Genomic DNA, 18,993 nt, shown 5'->3' on the forward strand with positions numbered 1-18,993 from the left:
TAATACAACTTTCTATCCCCACCCATAACTTATTTTGGTCTTTATATCGTTCCCAGAATGCATGGATTATTGAGTCATTCGTTTTACACTTAAGACACGGCTCTGCTGTTGTGCTGTAGAATTTGTCAAAAGATTTTAAATCGAAATTTCGTGATATCTTGGTCAGTCCAAAATTACTTCTTAATTCTGTCATGGAAATAAATGTATTTCCTGTTACCAAGCCATTTATGTTTTTTATGCCTTTAGTTTTCCATGTGCACCAATTTATTAGTGAATTCCAAAAAGCTTTCCAAAGATTGTTCCATACGGTTGTGTATTTAGGGCATGATATTGGTTCTTGTAGAATAGGTTTCATTTTCTTCCATGTTGTTATAGTGTTCTTAACTATAAAGTTGTTCATGTTCTTAGCTTGAGCCTTTGAAAATAGACATGTAAAAGATTCTGGGGTTGAGCATGAGCATCTTCAATATGTACCCATTGTTCCTCTTTAGTGCATTTAACTATATGTCACAAGTAAAAGCCTTGGGTGGCAGGTTGATACAATTCCATGTCTGGAAGGTTAAAACCACCCACAGACTTAGGAAGATGTAAAACTTTCCATTTTATTCTGTGAATTTTATTTGCCCATATAAAATATGTTATGAACGAGTGTACTTTTTTAAGAGAATGTCTGCGGTGGGGTAATTGGTATTACCGAAAATAAATACAAAACTTTGTCAGCCATGCCATTCTATAGAGTTTTTTCTACCTGTAAGATTTATGGGAAGATTATTACATTTTATTACATCTGCTTTCATATTGTTGAGTAATGTAATACAGTTTTCTTTATATGTGACTCTATATGATATTGATATGACTACCAGGAAATAGAGCTATTGATCGGGTCAAGAAGAAGAAGCAGGGGTTTACCTTATACTTTCCACCAGAGCGAGAGAGGATACACATTTTAGTCAGTCAGAGGACACACATTTGTCAATAGATTACACACACTGGACTGAGGCTTTTCCCCAATAGACATCAAATTGCATGCAATGATGTACACAAATTGTATAATGCCAGGGATCCTAATAGTTCGCACTTGTTTTATTCCAACCCAGTAGGTGGCAATAATACACCATTGAAGTTCGTTGCCAATAACGGTTAACACCACTGAAGAAGAAAATCTGAAGTCATCTTGTGGTATGTGCGTAGGAAGTAAATAACGTTTCAAAGGTATTTACTAGCTAATAAGTATATCGCTGGTGTGGTATTTTTTCTGTTTAGTTTGCAACATACACATATACATCAATGGCACGAATGTCTTCGACTTAGCTTCCATTTTAGGCCCTGTTGACAGCTTGCTAGCTGTTGTGGCGTGCTATCAGATTACTGTTGACAGCAGTTGTAAATTAATTTGTTTATTTCAACATGTAGCCAGAGAGAACATGTGGGAGACAACTTAATGGAATAATATGTAGRAACTTAATGGAATAATATGTAGTATCTAGCTATGTAACTAACAGCTATCCTTGCTAAGATTTGCCATAAATAGTGTGTTTGTGGGTGCGTGTGTGCCCTCTTCCTCCACATATAGTGTTCTTCCTCCAGTCCAGGGTAAGGAGGTTGATACCTGGCGGGTCTGTCTGTTAGTATGTCGTCCAGGAGAGAACAGAGTTCCAGGTCCCTTTTATTCGGCCTGCTGGTTCTACTGCTCAGTGACGCCATCTCCTTTGCACACGCTAGTAAGGTATATCAATTCCAGGACCATCAACACTGGTGTATTCTAGCCTGAGTCCCAGATCCGTMTTTGCTGTCTTGCCAATTCCATTGCCATAGCTGGCAACTTTTGAAGAAAGCTTTGAGTGATATTTGCTATGTGAATTTCATTGCCCAATGGCACAACCCCTAGACGGGGGTCTGGGGGGTCCTGTTTTAAAGCTAAATTCCTGCAATTCTACATATTCTGACATGGTTTAGGCCTATGACCAGAGTGGAAGATCATTTATTTTAGAACAACCGTTACGTTGAGTATGCACATTATTTTATTTTTTTAAAGAATTATCTGGCTGTTTGACACTTTATTCAGACAGTAATTAAATGAGATGGGGGAGACAGGACAATGGGAAGGTTGGATGCAGGGATTGGTCCCTGTTCTCAGGTGGAAAGCTGTATCTGACATGTGCTGGGGAGTGTTAAAAGCAGTACTTTTCAATTACGTGAGATATTAGAGATGTGCCGTGAGAAGAGGGTCAAATGCATGTGTCTCACAGCCAATGCGTGAGAGTTGCCAGCTCTGCATTGCTGTGATGGCCTACAGCGTTTGGCGTGACAAATGACAATGACAGCAATGGCGTTGACAAGACAGCACACATAGATCTGGTATAAGCTAGTGTATACTGCTACTACTGTCATTTTTTGATAATGCACATGTCACTGTATAGTAATAAGGAACTTCTCTATATTCTCAGAGTTTTGAAGATGTGCGCTGCAAGTGTATCTGTCCACCCTACAGGAACATCACCGGACACATCTACAGCAGGAATGTCTCCCAGAAAGATTGGTGAGCGATTTTCTASTGCATAACATGTGCATGCACATAATGCTGAATTCACAGTCTAGTCTTCCAATCTAGGGGTGGTGGATTTCAAGTTCCATACCAAAAGAAAAAACATCCTAGACCAACTTTACTCCACACACAGAGATGCATACAAAGCTCTCCCCCGCCCTCCATTTGGCAAATCTGACCACAATTATATCCTCCTGATTCCTGCTTATAAGCAAAAACTAAAGCAGGAAGTACCAGTGACTCGCTCAATACGGAAGTGGTCAGATGACGCGGATGCTACACTACAGGACTGTTTTGCTAGCACAGACTGGAATATGTTCCGGGATTCATCCAATGGCATTGAGGAATATTCCACTTCAGTCATTGGCTTCATTAATAAGTGCATCGATGACGTCTTCCCCTCAGTGACTACGTACATATCCAAACCAGAAGCCATGGATTACAGGCAACATCCGTATCGAGCTAAAGGCTAGAGCTGCCACTTTCAAGGAGCGGGAGACTAATCCGGACGCTTATAAGAAATCCCGCTATGCCCTCAGACGAACCATCAAACAAGCAAAGCGTCAATACAGGATTAAGATTGAATCCCACTACACCGGCTCTGACACTCATCGAATGTGGCAGGGCTTGAAAACTATTACGGACTACAAAGGGAAACCAAGACGCGAGCTGCCCAGTGGCGCGAGCCTACCAGACGAGCTAAATGCCTTTTATGCTCGCTTCAAGGCAAGCAACACTGAAGCATACACGAGAGCACCAGCTGTTCTGGATGACTGTGTGATAACGCTCTCGGTAGCCGACGTGAACAAAACCTTTAAACAGGTCAACATTCACAAAGCCGCTGGGCCAGACGGATTACCAGGACGTGTACTCTAAGCATGCGCGTACCAACTGTCAAGTGTCTTCTGACATTTTCAACCTCTCCCTGACCGAGTCTGTAATACCTACATGTTTCAAGCAAACSACCATAGTACCTGTGCCCAAGGAAGCGAAGGTAACCCGCCTAAGTTATTACCGCCCTGTGGCACTCACATCGGTAGCCATGAAGTGCTTTGAAAGGCTGGTGGTGGCTCACATCAACAGCATCCTCCCGGACACTTTAGACCCACTCCAATTCGCATACCGCCCCAACAGGTCCACAAATGACGCGCACTCAATCGCACTCCACACCGTCCTTTCTCACCTGGACAAAAGGAACACCTACAGTTGAAGTCGGGAYTTTACTTACACCTTAGCCAAATACATTTAAACTCGGTTTTTCACAATAGTAAAAAAATTCTCTGTCTTAGGTCAGTTAGGATCACCACTTTATTWTAAGAATGTGAAATGTCAGAATAATAGTTGAMTGATTTATTTCAGCTTTTATTTCTTTCATCACATTCCCGTGGGTCAGAAGTTTACATACACTCAATTTGGTAGATTTGCCTTTAAATTGTTTAACGTTTCAGTAGCCTTCCACAAGCTTCCCACAATAAGTTGGGTGAATTTTGGCACATTCCTTCTGACAGAACTGGTGTAACTGAGTCAGTTGTAAGCTTCCTTGCTCGCACACGCTTTTTCATTTCTGCCCACAAATTTGCTATAGGATTGACGTCAGGCTTTGTGATGGCCACTCCAATACTTGACTTGTTGTCCTTAAGCCTTTTTGCCACAACTTTGGATGTATGCTTGGGGTCATTGTCCATTGGAAGACCCAATTGCGTCCAAGCTTAACTTCCTGACTGATGTCTTGAGATGTTCTTCAATATATCCACATAATTTTCCTGCCTCATGATGCCATATATTTGTGAAGTGCACCAGTCCCTCCTGCAGCAAAGCACCCCCCCCAACATGATGCTGCCACCCCCGTGCTTCACGGTTTGGATGGTGTTCTCCGGCTTGCAAGCCCCCCCTTTTCCTCAACATAACGATGGTCATTATGCCAAACAGTTCTATTTTTGTTTCATCAGACCAGAGGACATTTCTCCAAAAAGTATGATCTTTTTTCCCATGTGCATTGCAAACCGTAGTCTGGCTTTTTTATGCAGTTTTGGAGAAGTGGCTTCTCCTTGCTGAGCGGCCTTTCAGGTTATGTCGAGATATTGGACTCGTTTTACTGTGGATGTAGATACTTTTGTACCTGTTTCCTCTAGCATCTTCACAAGGTCTTTTGCTGCTGTTCTGGGAGTTATTTTACTTTTCGCACAAGATACGTTCATCTCTAGGAGACAGAACGCATCTTCCTCCTGAGCGGTATGAAGGCTGCGTGTCCCATGGTGTTTATACTTTGCGTGCTATTGTTTGTACATAATGAACGTGTACGTTCAGGCCATTGGAAATTGCTCCAAGATGAACCGAGACTTGTGGGGTCTACAATATTTTTCTGAGGTGTTGGCTGATTTCTTTTGATTTTCCCATGATGTCAAGCAAAGAAGCACTGAGTTTGAAGGTAGGCCTTCAAATACATCCACAGGTACACCTCCAATGAGTCAAATGATGTCAATTAGCCTATCAGAAGCTCTAAAGCCATGACATAATTTTCTGGAATTTCCCAAGCTGTTTAAAGGCACAGTCAACTTAGTGTATGTAAACTTCTGACCCACTAGAATTGTGATACAGTGAATTATAGTGAAATAATCTGTCTGTAAACAATTGTTGGAAAAATACTTGTGTCATGCACAAAGTAGATGTCCTAACCGACTTGCCAAAACTATAGTTTGTTAACAAGAAATTTGTGGAGTTGTTGAAAAACGAGTTTAAATGACTCCAACCTAAGTGTATGTAAACTTCCGACTTCAACTGTATGTGAGAATGCTGTTCATCGACTACATCTCAGCYTTCAACACCATAGTGCCCACGAAGCTCATCACTAAGCTAAGGACTCTGGGACTAAACACCTCCCTCTGCAACTGGATCCTGGACTTCCTAACGGGCCGCCCTCGGGTGGTAAGAGTAGGCAACAATACGTCTGCCACGCTCATCCTTAATACTGCGGCCCCTAAGGGGTGTGTACTTAGTCCCCTCCTGTATTCCCAGTTCACCCACGACTGCGTGGCCAAACACGACTCCAACACCATCATTAAGTTTGCTGACGACACAACAGTGGTAGGCCTGATCACTGACAACGATGAGACGGCCTATAGGGAGGAGGTCAGAGAACTGGCAGTGTGGTGCCAGGACAACAACCTCTCCCTCAATGTGAGCAAGACAAAGGAGCTGATCCTGGACTACAGGAAAAGGCGGGCCGAACAGGGCTGTAGTGGAGCMGGTCGAGAGTTTCAAGTTCCTTGGTGTCCACATCACCAACGAACTATCATGGTCCAAACATACCAAGACAGTCGTGAAGAGGGCACGACAAAACCTTTTCCCRCTCAGGAGACTGAAAAGATTTGGCATGGGCCCCCAGATCCTCAAAAGGTTCTACAGCTGCACCATCGAGAGCATCCTGACCGGTGGCACCACCGCCTGGTATGGCAACTGGTCGGCATCTGACTCGGCATCTGATCTGTAAGGCGCTACAGAGGGTAGTGCGAACGGCCCAGTACATCACTGGGGCCAAGCTTCCTGCCATCCAGGACCTATATAATARGCAGTGTCAGAGGAAAGCCCATAAAATTGTCAGAGACTCCAGTCACCCAAGTTATAGACTGTTTTCTCTGCTACCGCACGGTAAGTGGTACCGGAGCACCAAGTTTAGGACCAAAAGGCTCCTCAACAGCTTCTACCCCCAAGCCATTAGACTGCTGAACAATTCATAAAAATTGCCTCCGGACAATTTACATTGACCCCCCCCCCGTACACTGCTGCTACTTGCTGTTCGTTTGTTACCTGTGCATAGTCACTTCGCCCCCACCTACATGTACAGATTACCTCATCTAACCTCTACCCCTGCACACTGACTCGGTACCGGTGCCCCCTGTATATAGCCTCGTTATTCTTATTGTGTTACTTTTCATTATTACTTTTTATTTTATCCTTCTTGGTAAATGCTTTCTTCTTCTTGAACTGCACTGTTGGTMAAGTAAGCGTGTAAGTAAGCATTTCACGGTAAAGTCTACACTTGTTGTATTCGGCGCATGTGGCAAATAAAGTTTCATTTGATTTAAATGAATATATTTCATCATAATATGTGTATTTATCGGTCCCCAGTAAGTGCCTCCATGTGGTGGAGCCCATGCCAGTGCCGGGCCATGATGTGGAGGCCTACTGCCTGCTGTGTGAGTGCAAGTATGAGGAACGCAGCAGCAACACCATCAAGGTACTGAGGTCTGACCCTTACACACAGTCCATCAACTCATATTAACTGGTGTTGGGTGTGGTTAAATTCCACGTGCCCATAGGGACAATTTTGCCTCTTAAATAACTCCCGAGGTCAAGGGTCACCGATTGTAACTCAGCTATGGTGATCTGGAAAGTGACTTCTAAGGACTTACTGTCCACTTAGCAGATGGTTTATAGCCTTAAGTTATGTTATGGCATGTGCTGTGGCACTGGGAGAACGGAACAGGTACGGATGCTTTTATAATACCTTTTTTGTTCTTTGTGTTTTTTGGTTTTATGTTAAGGACTCTGGAGAACGTTTCTGTCTCCCCCTTTGTGTACAATTGTTTTATGAAACCTTTAAAATACAGTCGTGGTTCGCTTTGTGCTTTGAATCCAGCATTTCCACACCTGAGCAACCGAAGATTCCCAACTGTGGTAAAAACTGACAGGGGGTAATGCTAAAGAGGAAATGGTATAGGAGCATGGTGTTCAAAACCATGACTAAAAAAATACATTCACTGACTATCCATACAACATGTACTGTATGTAAGGCCCAAATCTAAGTGTAAATGCCAGATAATGAGAGAACCAGATTGTACTGAAATGCATGTTTTTTTTATTTACACCTCAATGTTTATCAGTAAAATTCATTACAATTTTGTTAAGGTATGTGATGGCCGAATGTTGTACATTATGGCTGGTTTACTGGTAACTGATGGTGTACATTATGGCTGGTTTACTGGTAACTGATGGTGTACATTATGGCTGGTTTACTGGTAATTGATGTGTACATTATGGCTGGTTTACTGGTAACTGATGGTGTACATTATGGCTGGTTTCCTGGTAACTGATTGGTGTACATTATGGCTGGTTTACTGGTAACTTGTGGTGTACATATGGCTGGTTTACTGGTAACTGATGTTGTACATTATGGCTGGTTTATGGTAACTGATGTTGTACATTATGGCTGGTTTACTGGTAACTGATGTTGTACATTATGGCTGGTTTACTGGTAACTGATGTTGTACATTATGGCTGGTTTACTGGTAACTGTGTTTGTACATTATGGCTGGTTTACTGGTAACTGATGTGTACATTATGGCTGGTTTACTGGTAACTGATGGTGTACATTATGGCTGGTTTACTGGTAACTGATGGTGTACATTATGGCTGGTTTACTATAACTGGATGTTGTACATATGGCCTGGTTTACTGGTAACTGATGTTGTACATTATGGCTGATTTACTGGTAACGGTGAAATGTGTATCATTATGGCTGGTTTACTGGTAACTGATGTTGTACATTATGGCTGGTTTACTGGTAACTGATGTTGTACATTATGGCTGATTTACTGGTAACTGTGAGTGTAGTAGAAGGTTCCACTACTCAGACCACACGTTACGCTGTGGGTGCCAGAGCGGAGCTTAGTGGTGCAGGTTCCCAGGTGGTCATGGAAGTTTATTTCTTTTTTTTATTTCTTTTTTCACCTTTATTTAACCAGGTAGGCAAGTTGAGAACAAGTTCTCATTTACAGTTGCGACCTGGCCAAGATAAAGCAAAGCAGTTCGACACATACAACAACACAAAGTTACACATGGAGTAAAACAAACATACAGTAGAAAAATAAGTCTATGTACAATGTGAGCAAATGAGGTAAGATAAGGGAGGTAAAGGCAAAGAAAAGGCCATGGTGGCGAGGTAAACACAATATAGCAAGTAAAACACTGGAATGGTAGATTTGCAGTGGAAGAATGTGCAAAGTAGAGATAGAAATAATGGGGTGCAAAGGAGCAAAATAAATAAATACAGTAGGGGGAGAGGTAGTTGTTTGGGCTAAATTATAGATGGGCTATGTACAGGTGCAGTAATCTGTGAGCTGCTCTGACAGCTGGTGCTTAAAGCTAGTGAGGGAGATAAGTGTTTCCAGTTTCAGAGATTTTTGTAGTTCATTCCATTCATTGGCAGCAGAGAACTGGAAGGAGAGGCGGCGAAAGGAAGAATTGGTTTTGGGGGTGACCAGAGAGATATGAAGTTCAGGTCCTTCTCCCAGATCTCAAACTTCAGGAAAGCCCTGGATGCCACATTCAGAAAGTTGAATACGGCACTCCAGGATGGGTTTTGAGTATCCTTGTGCCAGTCTGTCATGCCACCGGATTCGCCACCACACCAAACCTTGACATAGGGGTCAGGGGTAATTACCAGTAGGATACCCTCGAAGGCCGCTAGCATAAAGGCCCGACGTTTGCTCCATGGACACCAGCCAGCATACAGAGAAACAGCAGTCTCAAGGACAGGGAGAGGGAGGAGGAGGCCATGGGGGCGGGGGGGGTTCAAAARGTTACCATGACAACAGGATGACCCTACTTAAGCCACATGAGTCAGAAAGAACCTGAGTCAATACGCAAACAGTGTTCACTAGGGATGGAGCAAAACATTTATTTGGTTACATATCGCAATATTATATCAATACTTTGAGTCAAAGTATTGATTTCCCCCTCGCCAAAATGATGATAATTTTGCTAGGTATCGTTAGCTAGCCCTAGTTGGCTGTACCTGAGCCAAAACTCCTGTAATTTTCATCGTATAGCTTTTTTAGACCATCAATAAAATGACAATATCGAATCACAATGCATTGAAAATCTTCGCTATACATATCGTATCGTCACCAAAGTTTTGTGATAATATTGTATCGCGAGTTCCATTCGCAATTCCCAGCCCTAGTCTTCACAGAGAAGAGTAGATACAAATAAATAAAAAAGTCCACTACAATCCTAAAGAAAATATGTACTTTCTACTCCATACATTATCTCTGACACCCAAAGTACTCGTTACATTTTGAATGCTTAGCAGCACAGGGAAATGGTCCAATTCACGCACTTATCAAGAGAGAATCTCCATCACTACTGCATCTGATCTGGCAGACTCACTAAACACAAATGCTTTGTTTGTAAATGATGTCTGAGTGTTGGAGTGTGCCGCTTTTACTTTTGATACTTAAGTATATTTTAGCAAGTGCATTTACTTTTGATACTTAAGTATATTTAAAACCAAATTCTTAGACTTTTACTCAAGTAGGATTTTACTGGGTGACTTTGCTTTTACTTGTCATTTTTCTATTAAGGTATCTTTACTTTTACTCAAGTATGACATTTGGGTACTTTTCCCACCACTGAATACTCACCTTCGATGGCCACTGGCATGCTGGAGAAGTGTGCTCTTCACGGATGAATAGATCGCATGTATGGCCTCGTGTGGGCGAGCAGTTTGCTGATGTCAACGTTGTGAACAGAGTGCCCCATGGACAACGAACACAATTGCATTTTGTGGACGGCAATTAGAATGGACAGAGATACCGTGACAAGATCCTGAAGCCCATTGTCGTGCAATTCATCTGCCGCCATTCATCACCTCATGTTTCAGCATGATAATGCACGGCCTTGTGACGCAAGGATCTGTACACAATTCCTGGAAGCTGAAAATGTCCCAGTTCTTCCATGACCTTGCATACTCACCAGACATGTCACCCATTGAGCATGTTTATGGATCGCCAGCATATTCCAGTTCCCACCAATATGTGGAGATGTGTCGGGCTGCAAATAGTGGTCACACCAGATACTGACTGGTTTTCTGATCCACGCCCCTACCTTTTTTTTTAAGGTATCTGTGAGGTAACTTTAATCTTTGAAATTGATGAAGGTTGCGTTTTATATTTTTGTTCATTTTAATTTGGTAACAGAATTTTGAGCTTAATCACTTAATTCCAAATATATATTAGTTAAAGCACTATAACTAATTGGTAGGTCTACCTTTACTTGTTACATCTGTGAACTTTCATTATACATCTGTGAACTTTCATTATTGTTCACCTAATACCTTTTTTGCACTATTGGTTAGAACCTGTAAGTAAGCATTTCACTGTAAGGTCTAGACCTGTTGTATTCGGCGCACGTGACAAATAAACTTTGATTTGATTTTGCTCCCTCATGAAGGAGAAAATTAGAAAATATCTTTGGTAACGGAATTTCAAGGCACAGGGCAATGTTTTTTAAACTTCCACAAGGTAAATCTTTTCTCCTAAAGTAAATGTAACTGTTGATATTATTTGGCAGGGGTCTTTAGGTCAACACTAATGTGTCTTGATGTATTTCTAATACTTATTAAAACTTTTTCTGTTCGATGTTTTGTAAGACCCTTTTCTGTCTTTCCAGAAATCAAAGCCTTTGCTTGTTCCTAATATTTAAGATAGAAAATAGCTGCTAAAATGTATATATGCTTTAAAAAAAAWATATATATATATATTATATCTAGACTCTTAACTTTAATTTGACACCAGATTTGACATGGTCCTATGCAGTTCACATGTTGGTGTTCATGGGTCATTTTACTTCTTTTTTTACATGCCATGCCTTTTTAGATACTGTATTTGCCAATAATATTTATAATAAATGATATATTTATAATATAGAAGTAATGTGTGAAATATCCCTCTCCCTCTGCTTTTTTTGTGATAATACATATTTTCTTCTCTTTGTATTCCTGCATATGTTTTAATATTTTCCTTTGCATTTCAGAAAGCAGCCAAAGGCCTTGTCTACCGAAATGTAATCAAAGCTGCATTATATCCTCTGTCCCAGGTGACCATCCTCATCTACCTGTCAGTGGTGGGCTCCCTCCTCCTCTACATGTTGTTCCTGCTGCTGGTTGACCCTCTGATCCGTAAACATGACCCCTATATCCAGCCCCTTCACAACGAAGAGGACTCTGAGGTAGGCCAACTTTTTAAATACACATAGGCACACACAAATTAACGAGTTACTTTAACTGTTTGAATTCTGGAAGGTCAGATATATACAGGAGCTATTTTTCCATTTATCAGTTGTGGAGTGCCAGGTTTGCTCTTCCACACAGTCACCACACAGAGGGATCATAAACTCACATTACCTATCAATTAAGCTTCGTGCTTTGATGACTTTAGTTCTCTCTGATACCGCTAAGTTTTGTTGTGGTTAACCGGGGAAGGTCAACAAGTGAAGAACACAGGAGCGTGTGTAACGTCCTGTGTCTGTAACGTCCTGTGCTCTGTCTCTGTCTCCCCTCACAGGACATGCGGCCGCAGCCTGAGGGTGCCAGTGCTGCTCAAGGAGGCAGAAGTAACACAGTACTGGAGAGGGTAGAGGGGGCACAGCAGCGGTGGAAAAAGCAGGTCCAGGAACAGCGCAAGACTGTCTTTGACCGACACAAGATGCTTAGTTAAACCCCAATGGCTGACTTCAGATCAGAGGCTAGTCACCTCCTGAGCTTTGTCCACATCTGCTGCTGTTATACTGTCATTAGCTACGTCGTTGTTGTTCAGGATTTCAATTCCTTTGCCATTTCAATACATTCCCAGCACCTTTAGGACAGTTTATGTACAGTAATGCTGTTTGGAATGATGGCTGGCCCAATTGTCCTTTGTTTCCAAAATGATGGTTGCAGTCGTGACTCCTAAGCTAAAGAATACAGATGTGATAGAAGTGTACCAAATGAGGAGAAAACAGCATAATGCAAGTTATATCTTCATTTCTGCGTCATACACTGAGTACAAAACATTTAGAATACCTGCTCTTTCCATGACATAGACTGACCAGGTGAATCCAGGTGAAAGCTATGATCCCTTATTGATGTCACTTGTTATATCCACTTCAATCAGTGTAGATGAAGGGATGAAGACAGTTTTAAATAAGGATTTTTAAGCCTTGAGACAATTGGGACATCGATTGTGTGTGTGCCATTCAGACGGTGAATGGGCAAGACAAAAGATTTGTGCCTTTAAAAGGTGTATGGTAGTAGGTGCCATGCGCTCCGGTTTGTGTCAAGAACTGCAACGCTGCTGGGTTTTTCACACTTAACAGTTTCCCAAAGGACATCCAGCCAACTTGGGGGGAAGTGTTCCTAATGTTTGTTATACTCGGTGTATACCGTTAAATGAAACTGGATATATTGCAATGACGTCATAAAAAAATAAGCTTGAAAAAATAGGACTGATTCAGAATGTCTGAATATGCTTAAGCACCTTTAAATAAATATATGTATATATATATTCAACCCTCATTGTAGCATTGTTGTGTTGTGAAGCTACCTCAGTGCAGTGGATACTGTAGCTAGGCTGAATGTTTAACCACTGTATATGAGAACCAGCTCACTGATTGTGGTTCATTTAGCACTTCCTGATGCTATCCTTAGTACTGAAAGACACAATAATGGAATATTTACTCCTTTTATTAAGCCTTGTAATAATGATTCATAGTTTTGCTGACTTTATTTTGAGAGGCTCTGAAGTGGAGACTTGAGTTTATTGAAACCTCTGAGGTAGCTGAATGTGAATGGCTTGTAACGCTCTTTTATAATGTAGTTATTAACTGTAGAATCACTGGTTAATGGTTTTTGGAATTACTGGATTGCAAATGGCTTTGAATGATTCCAGAGTGGAATATTGCAGTCAGTTGGATTGTCTCTCGCATTATTAGCAAGGACTGATGCTCTGTGCTGTGCGTGTGCAGGGGGGGGGGGTTCCATTCACAAGGTGACGTTTTGCTGGCCTGCTTTTACTCAGACATACATGTTACGGAATGATGAAGATGTCTGTTGAATTATTATTTCTTTGTGTATTTTTTAGCTGTTGTATTTAAATGCAGATGCACTCTTTTAAATTGACGTTGTTTTGAATGTAATTTTCATCGTGTGAAAATGATCAGTATGTTGATTTTTAAGACATCAACTGACACGTTTGAATCGGTTATTACATTTGTTTATTACAGTTATCGTATCTTGCACTGTTGAAAGAATGTCTGTTTGATGTAATTGTCTACATCATGCTTGGAAAACAATAAAAAAATGTTCCCTTGGTTGAGCTTATATTTATCCCCATGAAGTTATTTGGTGAAATCTGTGTAAAATAGTTTGAAGCCGCTTTTGTCTTCATGGTGTTCGAGCCCTTGTTGTCACTTGCGTTGCTTACCGCCTTTTTCTGAAGCCGTATCCCTCGTCTTCTGTTGTGCTTGTATTACTCACGACCACTAGATAGCAGCACATCATTTGGTATTTTACATAGGCCTATCTTTGTTAGCTGGGCCTGGGGGGAAAATAGTTSAAAGAACAAAATTACCAACCGCACATTTTGTTAACAGAACACTTAGCTTAGTCCTTTTTAACAACGTTGCAGTAGCTAGAGGACTTGTGATAAGCTATTTCACAGCCTTTATGATTAACCTTACAAGTTTAAATTAAATGCTTGTGTGTTGTATTTTTAWTTTTTTTGGTGTTGAAAGTTACAAGTCTATTATTCTTTTGATGCAGTTTAGACATGCCACCTGCCCTATCCTGGAGAGGGGTTCTGTGGAATTATGGTGTCGAGATCAATGTGGTGTCGAGAGCAGGTCAATATGTTGTGTAACACTTCAGAGAAATCATGACAACATGAGAAGACTCTTAATCGTCACTAATGACCCTATTCCCTATATACTGCACTACTTTTGGCCAGGGCCCTGGTCAAAACTAGCGCACTAAATAGGGAGTAGGGTGGCATTTGGGATGCATACTTTGTGTTCCTGCCTGCCAACTCACTGTGCTGTTCAGATGAAGAATGTTTATACAGTAGACTAGTTTGGGTTGGTACTATGGTATAAACACTCCTCCATCTGCACTGTGTCACAGAAGCACAACAAGTCAGCCTGCCCTGGCCACTGAAGGCAAGAAAGAACATCCACACCTCTTTTCCTCCCTCTCCTCCCTCTTTTCTCCTCTCTTCTTTTTCATGTGTTCAGACAATGCCGCTAGAGCTGCTACAAGTACCTCCTTCCTGGCCTCCCTCTTTCCTCTTCTTCATGTTCACAGATTAGAGTCTTCTTTAGATCTCTAGTCGGTAGGGGGACAGCTGCACACTTTCTCTGTCTCTCTTGGGGACAGGCTGTTTTTTCTGCTGCCTCGGGAGGACTTCCTCTACCCTGACTGATCGTGCTTCCCCCTTCCTTCCTTCGTGCGCACCGTCCCCCACGCCCTCACCCCCAAAACCCCCTTAGCTACCCCTCTACTCCCTCCCCTCCTCAGCCCCCCCCCCCCCCCCTCGCTGTCATTCCCCCTACCTCCCACCTCCAGCCTGTTAGCCATCCCCAAGCATGGCTACAGTCAGTCCGTCGTTAGCGCTCTATATTTAAATCAGGGAGGCGGCCGGGCCAACTGCTGTTCTTCAAGCAGCTCACAGACAGCTCCTCTAAGTTTTCCTCTCCTGGTCTGGTGCAGTTTTCTCCTCTAACAGGAGCCTGGGCCAAGTGGATCACTCTGTCCTGTACCTGTTCAGAGAAGGAGAGAGAGGGAAGAGGGTGGAGGCAGAAGAGAAGAGAGCACAGAACTGAGTGCCTAAGGATTGTGGAAGTTCTGSAACTAAAGTGGGGCCACAGTGGAGTCACAACACAAAGTTGTGTAGCAGATACAACCGTCTCTGGAATATTTGGTGGTGATTAAAGGAGAGGACGTATCTTTCCAGGATTTAGAAGCTTTGTCCCGGGCGGGACAGTAGGACAGTATGGCGGCCAACGGTGAGCCGGCGATGGCTGCGTTGACGTCGTTCATCATGAACGAAGAGGAGCTGAAGAGGAAGCAGAGGGAGAAGTTGAAGAAGATGCAGGCGACGGGGGGTAACCCTCGCCCCGCCCGATCCCTCTTCTTCTTCACTCTCAAAAACCCCTTCAGAAAAGCCTGCATTAACATCGTAGAGTGGAAGTATCCTTTAAGGGCCCATACAGTATACAGAAATGCATGTGCGCACACATGCACCCTGCGCTCTTTAACACAATCCTGACTCTTGCTCTTTGATTCTGTTGAAGAAATGTTCCATGTGACTTATTTAAGTGATAATGCCCGAGAAGCCCGGTGTTTGTTGGATATATTGGCACGGGAGTTAAGGCCCGAGGCGAAGTCGAGTGTTATACTCTCTGTATGCTCTCTACTCATGTCATGCCTATATTCTCTACAGAACATTTATGTGCTTGGTGGTTGAACCTTCTATTCTACAGGATCACTCTCGTTTGGACATTTCAGAGACTTTWAATGTGTTACTTGCCAAATGTTTTTTTAGACCAAGTACATATGCAAAAGCAATCTGCCTGCCTGCCATGCTAAAAGTGTACAAATAGTTGAACAGGGAACTTCCCAGCTGGTGCATTTAGTTCCCAAGCGCAGCCATGTCTATAATCCTCTTTAAAATCTCTGTTGAGGAACTTTTGTAGGTGTTAAAACTTTTGTTATGCAGCCTGCCTGGGTTGCCCACCCAGAGTCTATGTGAAATATGTAACCCAGTCTTTTCACTGTCCAGGGTGCTTATCCACGGCTTAACCCTGCACGATTAAAAAAAAAACGACAGTTAATGAAGCCAGTTTATTTAGTGATAAGTGTCTGGCTGACTTGGCTGCTTTTATGTGGAAAGAGCATTGTTGAAATGTTAGGGCACAGTTAGCCAATAGTTATATATTCTACCAGTATCATATAGTTGAGTACCCATAATATCTACGGTATTATATACGGTATCTACTGTGTTATTGGGTGCACTTTCAAATTGCCATGGTCTGAGCTGAGGGGCTTTTCCACCCATTCTAGTTATTCTATGTCTATGACAGTTAGCTTGATCCTGAAGACAGGTTGTTGAAGGATGTTTTCCTACTCTGGGGGTTTCCACCCTGTTTTCGGATCAGTCTCGCATACTATAGCTGTCTGCTGGTTATACATTGGTAAAAACATTTCATCTAGATTTCATCTAGTATTCGTCGACACTATTTCTCCTGGCCAGAGGCAAAGGCTTGTCTTCAGTTCAGAACTTTTGATGGTGGAGATCGTTATTTCTTAGATCCAATGCTTGTTTCCATCATAGATTATGGTTTGTAAAATGATTTGCCAATTGACAGGATGTCCTTTTCATAGATTAAAGATGGCACCTACTTTTGTTTTTCTGCAGGCAGGTTCTGGCATTGTCYGTTGTTAGGATGAAACATCCTCTTTACATTCAACCGTAAAAAAAGAGAGTTTGATTGTTTACACATCGCTTTGTGCTCACAGAATCCAGGCCTCAGGTACTCAGAGCAGAAGAATGTTCTAGAAATAGAAGCTAAAAATATACACTCTTTACAACACTTGTAAAATTGACTTTTCCTATGTGCCAGACACAACGCCATGCGAGACTGACCTTAGTAATTCATCATCATAGGCAAAAGATTTACTTGGGACTTATTTGAGTTTGTATAAAGTGTGTTTAAAAGGTTTGATAATATTCTGGGCTGGTGGTCAGTAGTGCAGCTGTCCTGTGGCATCACACTGAGACACTGCTGCTGAGCTGGCAGGGGATTTCTGACATAGCTCCCCTTAGAGGTGGGAATGAGAAGGGCGGGCAGGATTATGGCAGGTTCATGGTCCGTTTATATTCGTTTTAATTTTAGATTCAGTTTCTTTTTAGTTCGTTTTCAGACCTGATTTGCTCGTTTTTATTTAGTTTAAGTTTTCTGAAAAATATTTKTTTKGTTTTTATATTATTTAGTTTCAGTTAGGGACAGAAAGTATGCGTGGGAGGCTAGAAGCCATTGGTGTTGTATAGTTTTTGTGTTTTTTGGGATGTCACCTTTTGCCACTGGGGACAGTAATACAAAAAATGATGGGTCAGGTACAACTTTATATGAACAAAGTGATTGAGGATTTCACACCATGAATTCCTATGTGAAGACTCAATGGCCCATTTGAAGCTCAGGAAGTCGGTTTTAGTTTGCTAAAATGGTGTTTCATGTTGACATAAAATCAAAGACAGTACAGTATGAAGATAGGCAGAAACTGCTTCCCCAATAGAAATCCCGGATCACACTTGTTTTCAAGGCGATGTTAGCTAGCTAAGCTCATGCTCAGAAATACGTCATCGGCTCTAACGGTCACCTCGCGTCGAACTGCGCATGTGCAGGCTATCAAATCAAAGGCACTAATTTGATATAAAGTTGTTWWTGACAAAAATGAAAWTGTGTCAGTTTTTCACTTTCACAAAGTTGGACTAAGAACATGTTCAACTACTTAAAAGACATTGGCTCGAATCTGTTGTGCATTTCGATTTAGAGGCTAGCTCAGTGCTGCGCCCTCACTGAGTATCTCAAGGCCAACAGGGTTAATGCAGACTCCCAGTAGCAATTGCATTACATTTAGATTACATTACACTTCTGCGTACGATTTTAAAATAATCGGTTCAAGGACATGCAGACGCAAAAAAATAGGAAATCATTTGACTGTTTTCACCATCAAGGTCTATCTCTGGAAGCGTCACAGTGAAATCCACAACAAGAGCATATCTCTCAATAGCGCAATGTTCCTGTCTGCTCCAGTCTCATATTCAATWTTAGCCCTGTGTGTATCTGCCTGGTTGTTGTCTTCCTGAGCCGTCCTCTCCAGACCCTTTGAGATCATCATCCTGCTGACCATCTTTGCCAACTGTGTGGCCTTGGCTGTGTTCCTACCCATGCCTGAAGATGACAACAACGCTACCAACACCAGCCTGGTGAGAACCTACTGACCTGATCTTCAGTTTGTGTGTGTAAAGCTGTTCTGATTGTAACATAATTATGACATGCACTGAGTATACCATACATTAGGAATAGCTGCTGGCCCGTGTTGACTCCAATGACCCCACAGTTGAGGCTACATTTGGGGTTTTCCCAGTGGAGTGATGTCACATCAACATGCAGTAAGAGGGTATTTTGTGGCTGATGGCAACTAAGGCATGTTGAACAAACTGATGGTCATCAGTTGGCCAACAACAGCTGTGCCCTTCTATCCTTAGCGTATGACTGGTAGGCTAATACATGGCACAAATGCTTGAAATCCAAGTAATCTCCTTTGAAACAAAGTGTTTGGTCATAGTCAGTTGGTCATCTCAGTACTTTCCCTTTCGAGTCATCGCAAGGTCAGACTGTCCTGTCCAGCAGCTAACCGCTCCAGCTATAGTACATCAGCCCCTTGAGTCCCATCCTCATCCTCAACATGCCTCCAGAGCTAAGACAGTGCTATACGTAGGACAACATGTGGAAATATACTGAAAGTTATATTGAGGTTTTTTGTTTTCAGAGTATGAGGTTGAGATTTTGGAGCCTTGGTTTTTGACAGTGTCACACCAGCATGGTAAATGAGACCGTGACATTAGTGTGGA

General features: G+C 42.1%; 2 protein-coding genes across 6 annotated transcripts in view; both read left to right on the top strand.

The window, feature by feature from the left end:
* The first annotated feature begins 1,099 nt into the window (after positions 1 to 1,099).
* On the top strand, positions 1,100 to 13,682 carry tmem9 (transmembrane protein 9). 4 transcript variants are annotated; one of them, XM_024005792.2, is made up of 6 exons: positions 1,100 to 1,179; positions 1,574 to 1,726; positions 2,448 to 2,539; positions 6,674 to 6,782; positions 11,423 to 11,554; positions 11,890 to 13,682. In XM_024005792.2, exons 2-6 carry the CDS (start codon positions 1,631 to 1,633, stop codon positions 12,040 to 12,042), a joined length of 582 nt encoding a protein of 193 aa, XP_023861560.1. In that variant the 5' UTR covers positions 1,100 to 1,179; positions 1,574 to 1,630; the 3' UTR covers positions 12,043 to 13,682. The 4 variants fall into 4 exon arrangements, with proteins under 4 accessions (XP_023861560.1, XP_023861559.1, XP_023861561.1 ...); XM_024005791.2 differs by having other exon boundaries at positions 1,109 to 1,212; XM_024005793.2 differs by having other exon boundaries at positions 1,132 to 1,212; positions 1,588 to 1,726.
* Positions 13,683 to 14,974: 1,292 nt separating this feature from the next.
* The window catches only part of LOC111976724 (dihydropyridine-sensitive L-type skeletal muscle calcium channel subunit alpha-1-like), a 42,506-nt gene continuing 38,487 nt past the window's right edge, over positions 14,975 to 18,993 (top strand). For both annotated transcript variants that reach the window (XM_024005789.2, XM_024005790.2), the window contains exons 1-2: positions 14,975 to 15,545; positions 18,240 to 18,345. In XM_024005789.2, the coding sequence (XP_023861557.1) occupies positions 15,349 to 15,545; positions 18,240 to 18,345 (303 nt within the window). In that variant the 5' untranslated portion in view covers positions 14,975 to 15,348. The remainder of the gene's footprint in view (positions 15,546 to 18,239; positions 18,346 to 18,993) is intronic.

This window comes from Salvelinus sp. IW2-2015, linkage group LG17, assembly GCF_002910315.2.
Source record: "Salvelinus sp. IW2-2015 linkage group LG17, ASM291031v2, whole genome shotgun sequence".
NCBI lineage: Eukaryota > Metazoa > Chordata > Actinopteri > Salmoniformes > Salmonidae > Salvelinus > Salvelinus sp. IW2-2015.

Bases quoted from the DNA above. Each gene is read 5' to 3' on its own strand.
- tmem9 (XM_024005792.2), top strand. From the start codon at position 1,631: ATGTCGTCCAGGAGAGAACAGAGTTCCAGGTCCCTTTTATTCGGCCTG. The intron at 1,727-2,447 runs GTATATCAATTC...CTATATTCTCAG, and splicing joins CCTTTGCACACGCTAGTAAG to AGTTTTGAAGATGTGCGCTG. The intron at 11,555-11,889 runs GTAGGCCAACTT...CTCCCCTCACAG, and splicing joins ACAACGAAGAGGACTCTGAG to GACATGCGGCCGCAGCCTGA.